Source organism: Epinephelus fuscoguttatus, linkage group LG12 (genome assembly GCF_011397635.1).
Source record: "Epinephelus fuscoguttatus linkage group LG12, E.fuscoguttatus.final_Chr_v1".
Classification (NCBI taxonomy): Eukaryota; Metazoa; Chordata; class Actinopteri; order Perciformes; family Serranidae; genus Epinephelus; species Epinephelus fuscoguttatus.
Genome location: NC_064763.1, coordinates 24,709,942 through 24,722,125, shown reverse-complemented (window position 1 = coordinate 24,722,125; position 12,184 = coordinate 24,709,942). Strand labels below are relative to the sequence as shown.

The 12,184-nt window shown below is 41.5% G+C and overlaps 1 protein-coding gene across 6 annotated transcripts in view; it reads left to right on the top strand.

The window, feature by feature from the left end:
- LOC125897939 (spectrin beta chain, non-erythrocytic 1) overlaps positions 1-12,184 on the top strand; it is a 54,338-nt gene that overhangs the window by 15,379 nt on the left and 26,775 nt on the right. For 2 of the 6 annotated variants that reach the window (XM_049591448.1, XM_049591446.1), the window contains exon 1: positions 2,841-3,516. The exons of 3 other annotated variants lie outside the window; for them this stretch is intronic. In XM_049591448.1, coding sequence (XP_049447405.1) covers positions 3,411-3,516 — 106 coding nt within the window. In that variant the 5' untranslated portion in view covers positions 2,841-3,410. Of the gene's footprint in view, positions 1-2,840; positions 3,517-12,184 lie in introns of those variants that run through there. One more of the 6 variants, XM_049591449.1, reaches the window with a different exon arrangement.

The following is a 12,184-nucleotide window of genomic DNA, read 5'->3' as shown; positions in this document are numbered from 1 at the left end:
TGCCCATCTTTGAGCAACGCTGTAGTCAAAGTATTTCTGAAAGATAAACCTCATTTCACTTACAAATTCATACAGACTCATTTCCTCATGGCAACAGGAAACACACTTTGGGTGTTGCCTTTTTGTACATGCATTCCACTGTATTTATATTATGTATTACTGTCATATAAATAGGGAAAGCAACAGACGTATGTATATTAAATGTAAAAGCTTGACCTGTGTATGTATGTATGTATATGTGTGTGTGCACGCTCCTGTTTGAATACCTGTGATACCATCTCCGTTTGACGAGTGTGGGCTTGATGTGCACATTCTTTGACATGCTGTAGCAGCTACTTCCCCCGAAGCACAAATCCTGCCCACCTTTTACATCTTACCCCCAAATGTCAAGACCTTCAGCAGTTTGTGAGCTGCTCCTTACTTACACGTCTTTTTCCCACCGTCTCTCGCAACTCAACTTTCTCTGCTTGTCTCTGTGTAACATGATTGCCTCATTTCCTGATTCACACCTCTTCTGCCACTTACAGTCTGTTGGAATCATTTTGCTTAAGGTATGACGGCAGCGGCACCCTCTTGTTTCACAGTAGAGAGCTTCTCCTGTGTTATATAATTGAAATTTGCTTAAATAACCACTTATCTGCTCTCCTATACTGTGTGGGTAGCAAGGCAAGTGGTGCAGATTTGCATTTTTTTAAGCAACGCCCAGCTTCACACTCAAAGAGTTACATGTATTTACTTGTGGAAGCTTTCACAGTAGAAAAGAGCAAGGCTTTTGCACTTTAAATAGCATCCCTGTGCTTTCTATTAACACTATGTTACTGGTGTTCTTCATAATGCATTCACATCATTAGCAAAGAACAGACCATGCATGTATTTGAAATGAACTGAGAATCAACACAGAAGCATGATTAATAGAATATATCAATTCACTGCCTCAAATTTGGCTGCATTTGGGAGAACACTGAGATCTGAGTGATTGTGTGACTCTCGTGAGAAATAAACCGCACTTGCTCCAGGGGGATTCCCGTTCAGATCAGATATGTACTGCCGGTGTTTGGAGTATGGTCCAGCCTTTCGTCCTCCCCCGGGTCCCTCGAAGGGGTTGTGCTGTGGGGTGAATAAAATTTACATGCTCAGCAATAGATCTCTCCTTTCTCCCTCTGGTAGTCCACCTCCCTCACAGCCTCTATCTTTTCCTCTTTTTCATCTGTGTTCACTCACAGCACCAGACCATCATTAATTATCATTAATTCCAGTTTGCTCCATGCAGGAGTTTCTCCCACATCTCCCTCTGGCAGACTTTCTCACTGTTTGTCTTCGCGTTTCACAAGATTCAGAAAATCACTGTTAATCCTATCCAGCATGTTTATGTATTAGTACGTCCAGATGACTGATGAGTTGTATAGGGAGGGATCTGCCCTAACATAATATGTTAGTACACATATGCCAGACACACAAACCTGCCATCACATCTGCCTCGCATGTTAAATGGGATTGTGATGTTTGATATATGCCCAATGGGATTTTAAATGGTCATTACCAGTTTACCAGGTCTCTACTCTTCATTTTTTCACCGCATGTGACCACTGCACAGCCTCTATTCTTCAGAAGGAAGTGTGTTCTCTTTGGATCTCATTAGTCCAGTCCTCCCTCCATAAACACCCAGTCACAGAAGGCCCGGGGCATTTGGCCTTCTAATGAGAACCATCCAGATGCTCCCTGCTCATCAGGACAAGCACAGATCAAAAAAAGCAAACAGACCTTTTAACCACTGCCCCCTGACCAGACCAAAAGCCATCCTCTCGCAAGAAAGGTTTTGACCTTAGTCTCCACTGTGTTTACAGACTTGTGTAACTTTTGCACAAACAGGCATTTAGTAGATCTGTAACTCTTACTGTTGCATTTTAAGGGTGTTAATTAGCAGCTGCTAGAAAGTTTAAACCCTCCATTCAATAGTTATACTCTATAACTTGGTGTAAATAAATACTGCTTTATTACTGGTGTTGAATTATGGAGCACAGCCACAAAAGTCATGTGTATATAAACTTATCTGAGCATCTGAAATATGTGCTACAAGGCTGCAATTACTGTTGCTATGTTATCATGAGCCTTTGTTCAGTGATGAAGGAAAATAATTGTTTTGTAACTGTCAAATCCCCGTACAATTTAAAATACAAGTCCATCCTCCCTCCAGTGTTTTCATGCAAACACTGAATTTGACAGTGACAAAACTGACATATTAAAAAGCCAATAAAATCCATTGTTTCATGAACAAGTTGAATCATAAATCATATTTATATTTGTTCCTTACTAGTAAGACATAAAAGTTGTGAATGCAGTATAGTTCTATAATTGCTTTAGAAAGGTAGTGACTCACTTCCACCCACACACCTGCTTAACTATCTGCCTGACAAACAGAAACACAAGCTTATAATTTCAAATCTTGTTCAGGCAGGAAACAGCTTGTTGTATTGCGGAGACATACTCAACAACTTCCTTCCTGTCTTAACGCTTTATCATACGGCAGACCCGTGAACAGAAAGCGTAGAATCAAATCCCTTTTCAGAGAGTGATAGCCATAAGAGCCACACACCAAGACAACTGGATAAGGATGTGATCTGATTGGGACTTTCGTGATGTACCTTCTTGGCAGGCCACACCCCGATGCTCCCTGGAATTAAGGTGGAGTTGAATAATCCGCCTCAAGCTACACCGAGCAAAGAACTGTAATGGTTTAGTCCACCTCTACACCACCTCCCTCCCCTCCTCCTTCCACCGTGCTCTCCCTTTGTGCTCCTCCCTCAAACACACCTTATGCAAATGACACAATTTTCAGACAGCACAGCAGGCTTTGTTTACACAGCTATCCGACCGCAGCCGGTTAGCCTGCTCTGCTCTGCTCTGCTCTGCTCTGCTCCAGCAATTGCGTGTTGAGAGTTTGGAGGGAAGGAATAGCCAGTGTGCTTGAACCACAAGAGAGTGCAACGAAAAGTTTTTTACTTTGCTCGGAGGCCACAAGCGTGGTGAAATACTTCTCAGGAGGAGATGAAACAAGAGAACATTTTGTTCTTCAGTTTTGTTTGAAATTATTCTTTGAAAAAAAGAAGCCTCCACCGTTGCACTGCTGTATTTTCACTGGACAAGGTGGGACATACAGTAGAGGAAAAGAATCCGGCCACATTTTCAAGCTTTTGTTGTACCTTACTGAGGCACAGCATTGAGGGAATCTAGAAGAGGAGGACTAACCAAGGCATTTTGGATATACAAAACTTTTATTTTCTGGAAAGCCCTCTGAAGGATTTGATACATTTTTAGTGGGAAAGGTTGCCTCTGCTGGGCTATGCAGGAGAGCTCCCATTCACTCTGTGTCTGAGAGGAATATTCAGGAGACAGATCCAGAAGAAAAGGCCATGGAGTATGACCGCAGGGACAGAGAGCCCTGCTTGTCCCCCGCAGCATTTGTTAATCAGGTGCAATACTCTAACATCCTGGAAGGAAGGTTTAAACAGCTGCAAGGTAAGAGCCATTCTGACCTGTCAATACAGGGGAAAGGGAAATTCCATTCAATTTGTGAATTGGTTTTGTGCATTTATCCAACGTTCTTTGGTGTGCTTTCTTATGGAAACAGTTGTTAATGCTAAAGGTTATTCATAAGACTGGCCCAGGGTGAAAAGTGTCACTCTTTAACACGTATCCTATTGTTTGTTCAAACAGGAAATATTAAGTAGAATAGGACTTCTTGGTAAGTGCTACAGCAGGTGCTCTGGGTTGTAAATGAGTCCCCAGCAATAGCTCAGCATTTTTCTGACATAAGTGATTACCTGTGAGAGGTTGAAGAGACTACTCTGTTCTGTGCTGTTTTAGTGCTTAATGTGAAGCGAATCCAAGAGAGCCAGAGCAGACACAGTAGACTTCAGCTCAGCTCTAAAGCAGGCAGTCTGGCACCTGATCACTGGGCCACCTGTCCTTTCTTATCTTATTACAATGCATGGCTCTGTCTCAGCCTAAAGCCTGTGAGGTCCTGCAAACAGAAATCACAGAGGCCAGTGGTTGGGACATTGGACTTGGGAAATGATGTGGTAACTTAAGTGCAACCCCTCCTCAAACTTAGGCTAGAACTTAGGTGATTCATTTTAAGGGAATCCTGTAACTCCTCGTAGTTTCTTAACTAACATCTAATATTTGTGTGAAATGGAAGCAAAAATGGTTATTTTTCACTTTGTGAAGGTTTTTGTTTGATCACCACGTGTACCTGTTAGAATTCTTGTAGTACCATGTGGCATGTTCCTCTGAGCTTTAGACCTCTTAGTCACAGGCCACGAGATAGTAGGAGTATGTGCAGTGGCTGAGTGTGTACGGGCAATCATGTATGAAACTGGCATTTCACATCAGCGCTGTGCATTAGGTTTACAGTGTTTTGCTAGCTTCCGGTCCCCTCCCTGGTTGCTGTCTGTGGTGGAGAGCAGTCTTTGAGTTTACTTGAGGGGCAAGTCTACTCTTTCTGCATGTTTGACATTCTTGTAGAGGTCCTGCAACATTTCACCTCCGAGATTAAGCAGAATCCTCATTGCAATTGAGAAGGTGGTTGGTCTGCTGAAAGAACATGGAGGTATGTATATGTGAGATATGTTGACTGAATAAAAAAAATGTCTACACCTCCACAATGATGGCACCAATGCTCTTGAGTGATTAGACCCACAGAGGAGATAGTATCTTTTATTTTAAAGAGTGCACAAGATTTACAGGATTATCTAATTCAGCAATGCAGCCTCTTGCACAAAGAAGCTAAGGGTGCATACCTACACATCTTTCTCAACTTGTCAGGCAAGAAAACCTTTATCACATTGTGTAATTGGGGGGTCAGGGATCAGTCATCAAGTTTACGCTGACAGGATTTATTTGCACTTCCCTACAAGACATATATTGTGAAATGAGACATCCCTGCGCATGGAGATGTTCTGGACAGAGTTTGCTGTAAATATACTCACGCACACATTCTCAGACACACAAACACATTTTGGCAACACCCACTTGTATTTCCAGTTTGGCTACCCTTGAGGCTCATTCTTGTGTCACTCTTTCCTCCCTGCATTAAACCATGATGTCCGCTGATGAAACGGAAAATGTGCACATACATAGTTTGGTGTTCTCCTCACATGAATGGAAGCATTCAAAAAACAAAATAAAATTCACATGCATTTTGGCAAGGTCAGTGTTGCCCAACTTTTCTTTGTGGACTAAGATTTAATTTCAACCATACAATGGATCTCCCTGTGAATATTTCAGCATAACAGTGGGACATGTAAATATATTTTAGTGGCTTGAACCTGGTAAAGACAGAATTGTAGGCCCTATATCTGTCATGAAAGCCCCGAACACATCCAGGAATATCTGACTGAGTGGTGAATGATAAGTTACTAAATAACTGCGACCAGGGCAGACAGGTTTAATGAAACACTGGGCCACATAGTTGCATTGAAATGAGAGACAAAACCTTCATCTCTGTGTCTTTATTTGCAAGGACAGTTTGGAGGGACAGTTGCTGTTTTTAAATAGCTTTTTGTTTCTTGACCCACCCTCACATGAAACATTAACCCATAAAATCATGCACAACCAGTTAAGACAATATACAACATTTTTTTGTCGTGCAGTCCCACTATGCACATGATATTATGCAATCTTAATGTGCCTCGTGTGATGTTGTATAAAAGTTCATATTGCCTAATACTACTGATCTTGGCGCCAAGATAAATATGTTGTCAGTTGGGTTTGATGTTCCGGTTCGTAGATAAATACAGTGTGTAACGTTAGACTGCAGGGTCACTGTTCTGGCTACCTGCACCCTCTGAGTCCACTGCTGTGGACTTTAGTTTGGACTATCACTCAGCAGGCATTAGCACTATGGCTTTATGCAAATAAAAGAGTGCTTTGAAAGATACAATCCTTTGACTCAGCTAAGGTTTTTGCCTTTTAGGACTTTAAACACACTTATAAACACAAACAAAGTGAAAAGATGTACCAACAAAGTCTGCAGCTCCAATATTTTTGGTGCTGGACTGACTGATTTCGCACTGAATGTCTATTTTTTTGTTGTCAGTCCATCTCTGCAGTCGTTATTCCTCATGCAATTTAATTCTAGCATTTTGGTCTGTAAAGTCAAATCACCACAAAAAAAGTGACCAAGGCTATATACAGTATTTTTCTCTCAATGAATGTTTAGTTGGCTAGATAAGAAACATTTTTGAATCTGAGTTGATATTGAACGAGCTCAATGTCAAGTTTTGGGTCAAGTTTCCAGTCTGGTGACAAACTATGAACTGAATGTGGTAACGTAATATTATTCAAACACTCTTAGTGAAAGCTCGGACTCTAGTGGCCTCCAGCTGTAACTCAGAGTCACATTACCTTTGTGAGGGTTCACCATACGTACACACACCCACACAAAATGCCCTTTTGTTTGTACAGTTTTACCAATATTGACTATTTCCTACTTTGGAAGGGTAACAAGGGGGTGCTATTTTGGAGGTTTTAGGACAATTATTGTCCTGTTGACATTTCACACCCTTTTGTTTCCAGATGTTATGGCTGAGAGGTGCCTATTTCTATCTCTTTTCTCATGGGATTGGCCTTGGCTGGTTCCCTCCCCTCCTATCTTCCTCCATTATCAGTTGCAGCTGCAGATGGCACAGAGGGGCATGACCTGAAGGGCATGTGCACTGCCTTCAGAAAGAGAACAGTATTGTAAGAGAGGTCTCTGTCTTACTCACACTGTCAGTCTTTGTAAGAACAAACCTGTTAAGAGTTAGGCAAAACACATTGTCTTTCTATACTTGCGACCACAAACTGTTAAAAGTGTAAAAATAACTCATGCCACATGTGGCAAGGCGGCGGTTTTACCACAGCCCTACTTTCAAAGTCATGAGCAAAGGAAGGGCAGTTCCGCTTTTATAGGGAAAGAAATGTCAAAGGATGTGCATCTGTACATGCCGCTTTGCTCACTTTGTTTTGCTCACACATTACTTGTTTACAGTTTGATTTTTATATCATAAATAATTGGGCTGAAGATATGCAGGGATACCTACGTAAACTCTGTAGACATTTTACATCTGTGCGTAAAACTGAGGATAAATTTCCCAAACATGAAGTAAGAGTAAATTGTTATTTGTGCTCAGTGCTTTGATGCAACAGTGACAGGTACATACACTACAACATCCTGTTGCTATGATTTTTTTTTTCCTGTTTTTATACAACTGAAGCAACAAAAGCAAGGGTTCATCTCTAGAACGCACCAAAGGTAGTTTTGAATGCATTGTCTATCACTTTTTCCCTTGTTGTGAAAACATTATTCACGAATACCAACTCCTCCTACAACTGCTTTTGATCGTTTGTCTTCATTGTTTGCATTGCTCATGCACTAGCACACACCATAGTCATAGTTGACTCTTCGCTCAAACCACCCACTGGTGTCAATAACTGATGTTAACCACTGACCACAAAACTTACAAGCTGCTTTTGACTCTTTGAGGGGGGTTTTTTTCTCTCACTACTGTGTCATAAATACTTTATGAAAACAAATAACAGACTTAACCTAGGTGTCAAAGTCGTCCTCTAATGAGTGCCTTGAGTCTGTTCTGTAATCTCAGACAGCAAAATAGTTGGAGGCTGAGTAGATGGTGAAGAAATGCATTCTTGAGCCTTTGTTTTTTGTTTCAGTGTAATCATGTTAAGTTCATTATGACTTTTTTTTTTAAAGCACTGTATGGATAAAGTGTATATCATTATTTTTATATTATACACACACTCAGTTTAATGCAGAAAAAAAAACATTTTGTAGCATGACAACCTGAGTGTTCTATGGTTGTAATAGTGGCTTGTTGTAGTTTTCATTCATTCATTCATCTTCTAACCGCTTCATCCTCTTGAGGGTCGCGGGGGGGCTGGAGCCTATCCCAGCTACATCGGGCGAGAGGCAGGGTACACCCTGGACAGGTCGCCAGACTATCGCAGGGCTGACACATAGAGACAAACAACCATTCACACTCACATTCACACCTATGGACAATTTAGAGTCACCAATTAACCTAGTCCCCAATCTGCATGTCTTTGTACTGTGGGAGGAAGCCGGAGTGCCCGGAGAGAACCCACACTGACACGGGGAGAACATGCAAACTCCACACAGAAGGGCTCCCACGCCCGGGATCGAACCGGCAACCCTCTTGCTGTGAGGCGAGAGTGCTAACCACCACACCACTGTGCAGCCCTTGTTGTAGTTTTTTTTTTTAGCTAATTAGTAGAGCTGAAAACGAGCTAAAATCAGACTCCCAGCGATGAGCGCCTCTCTCTACACCCTTTGGCACCATACCATAATCTTGTCTGTGTGGGAATGTCCAAGTGAAGGTCATTAAAGCAGATTAAAGCAGACAGACTGATAGAAGCTGTTTGCTCATTCTTTCTGAGGACGGGGTGACCAGAGGCTCTCATTACGCAAGCTCATGGTGGGTGAGGGACCGGATGTCAAGAGTTTACGAAGTCAAGGGTATTTCAACCCCTCTAGAAAGGGAACCAGGAATGGTTAGGGAGGAGGGCGTGACCTGGGCAGGACATTAAACAAGATGAAATTGTTAACAGCATGATTAGCAGACTGTGTTTAGATTTTCTGCCGCTCCTCTGAAAGCTTCTTACATGTTTGGGAGTAAAGAATAATCCCCAGATAGAGTCCAGTGTGGTTGATAGTGAATGGTCAGGGGAATGGAACGTGGACAAAATCTGCAGTATGCATTTGTTGCTATTGTGTGAAGTGCTTACTATGGTAAGCTATTTATGGATGGAGTCACTTCTTGTCCTCTGTGCTAAAGTGACGCCACTGGGAGCCAAAGTGCAGTGTCATGCAACACAGTGAAGGGATGCAGGATTCTTTGAGAAGACAGTGAGTAACGTAGGAAACCTAAATTCAGTAGGGAACATCAAGAGGAAGTCTCTGTCTCCAATTCTCCCCAACTTATGCTTATTTTAGTCTCTGTGATGGGCTAACAGAAGATTTCATCAGTGTCAGGGCATGGTCAGTGGGTAAGAAGCATTGCTGACATCTCGTTATGGGCCAGTGTACGTTGTATACAGCAACACGCAGCACACATTTCTGTCAATGAGATAAGCTTAAATGTACAGGCGAGTGAAGCTCTAGTAGAATTCAAACATTAGTAATCGTCAACAATCTTTAAAGTCGTTACGAGCTGATAAAGTGATTAAATGCCTCTGTGTTGACTCCTAGCCTCAATCCAACTCCTGGCAGTTTAGAATATTTATAACGTTGTGCATATTTGTACAGTATGAAGGGGCTAGGTTGATCATCAGTGACCACATGCTATGCGTACAGGCTGCCATAAAAAGTGACTTGACAAATATGGGTTGGGTGTTTTATTGGTCTTACACTAATTGCACTGTGAGCTAGCAGGACAGACAAGTTTCTGCTTCAGTGATATTACAAACGCTCTGACATGGATTCATGAGTCTGTAGGATTTTTTTTTTTTTTAATTGAAATGGTTGCATTTTTGACAGCACACGGTTCAAAATGTGTTTACAGATTTTAAATATGTACCCACCAAAACAACATAATCGCATTTTATTTTAAATATGTTTCAATTAATTTATTTTTTAAATCTTTTTATAGCCATTGCTTGAGATCGGGGTATCTCTTTTTGAAGATATTCCTGGCTAAAGTAGCAGCACACTCTATGAACACTAGATAAAATAAGACAGTAGGAAATGCAGATCAAAACAAAGACCAACAGCCAGCCACAGTGGCTTTATTCATGTGTATTTCATAGCATCAGTGATGTTTGTTCACTCATGAGCTGATTTACAGAAACTTGACGCAACTGTGACCACTTTATTTTGAAAAGTACATTGTACGCGGGGGCATGGAAAATGGGATCATTAATAAATCATTAATTTCTCTGATCAGTTAACACTTAAACGCTACAGCACATGCCCAGGTTACCATAAATGACCTGCTAAACACCAGATATTAAACCATGACCTCAATACAACAGTTCAACTGAAAATGAAACTCACTGCACCTTTGCTGTTCTGATGCACAGATGTCGTATTGTTTTCCATCATAGATCTGTGAAAGCCATGGCCCACCGATTCCTTGTTCCTTTTTGCATCTGTCTGCATTTTATCACCAAATATGATCATAACCACTGAGTCTCACAGACAGGATTAAGTCTGGTGGCATATTTGCTCAGATTACCTGCAGATAATCATCGTTATCAACTGTGCCAAAGTTTGTTTGGGGGTTAAATAGGAAATCAGCAGCAATCTAAATCCCAGTACCTTCAACAGAAGAAATGGCAGTGTCTGAGCCAGGCCCCCCTCTCTACTCCCACTCACCCTGACATATACTTAAACATGTTCAAAGTGACTGGACATGCCCAAGTATGCTTTGAAACATTCAATGATGCCTCTAACCACTAGTTCTGATGTGCCACTGGTAAACAATGGAGAAAAACCATGCCACAGAAAATTCTACACACTGAAACAGGCTCAAGAAGGGCAAGTGGAGCTCCAAGATGGTCCAAGTTAGTCAGGGGAGGTCTAATTCACTAACTCATTATGAGATTCAAATAAAAATATATATCATTTTAGTCCCAGAGTACTTGAAGAACATATATTGTAAAGTAAGTTATTGGTAAAGTCTTTTTTTTTTTGGTTGAGTCGTTTTTTATTGTAGAAAAAAATAAAGTAGCTGATTGAGTCCACATTTGAGTGTATACTTGCATGGATTCATAAAATATTCAAAGTAGCCAATATCTATTTTGCATTGGATTACTGGCATGTTAACAAAGGTATATAAGGCAATTCCTGACTTTGGCACATTGCATCTGTAGTGTCAGAGAACTATTACTTTGAAATAACCATCTCTCAAGGTCATTATTGCTGGATTTTTTTGGCAAAAAAGATTATACAAGATTTAGTAAGACTTAATAGTAGCTACTAGGCTTGCTTTCTAAAGTTCATATTTTCCGACTCTTGTCTCTTGCCCTCTATTGTGTAATCATGTAACAATGTTGGCAGGTTCTGCAGGTATTTTGCATGACGTTAGACTCGAGACATCTGACAACATACAGGAGACACAGGAGTACAGGAGTCTCAGTTTCTTTTCTCACCATCAGCCATTGTCTCTGTTAAAAATAAGCAAGCTCTTTGTGGCAGATACGGAGCATTCGTACAGGTTTGTAAAACTAATAAACCATTTAGCCATGGATGTACAAACATTACGGTTGACATATCCGACCCATGTACTACAACACAATCCACAGATGTCACATTGTTAGAGAAAACGGATGTGCAAGTTTTGTCCTTATCCACCACAGCCTCAGCCGATGACAAGTTTGTGTTTGTTTGCCATTATGAGCAAACAACATCACAGACTGATGACAGTGTTTGTCTGTCTCGTGCTCTCATTCAGTAGCCTTGTTATTAGCAGCGCACCACGAGCTGGGTTGCAGCACATCTTCTTTAGGACCCCTGCCCACTGCCCCAGTGCCTCCTCTTCAGCGCTGGGTGCTGTCACAACACGACCAGGCATCAGGAGGAATGTAGGCTCCTCCGCTGTGTCTCACCTGCCACAGTAATCCACCTCTGCTGGCTCATTAAACAGCTTCAAATCGCTTAGTGGTGCTTTAATAATGGAATAATCTGTTAGTGTGGTGCGTGAGGAAGGTAGGAAGGAAAACAAAGCAGTCAAATAAGAGCCCAAATCAACCAGCACAGCCTTTAACAGTTTGTAGAGGACCAAGCAGGGCTATACTACTGTAGAGTAGGGCTGTTTGACCGATAGTAGCTGTTTGAGTACACGTCCAGGAAACAAGAGGGCTGATAGCTGAGAAAAATGTGCCTCTGCCACAGCTCCAGCCCTCCAAATGTGCCCAAAGGCCATGATTATAGTCACCTGCTTTGAATTAATATGTCATAGTCTTTAAATGGTACATTTCTATAAAAGAAACACATCTGTGCGGAATCTGGAGATTTGAAAACTCAAGACAACTTATTGTTGGGGCCTTTTTCACAAAACCTGTTGACTCATGTGTACTTTTTAACTATCAACTGTAGCCTAATCTCTTGGCATTTGTCTGCATAGTTACCGTAGTCAGACGGTAACCAACAGATCCATCTCATTGT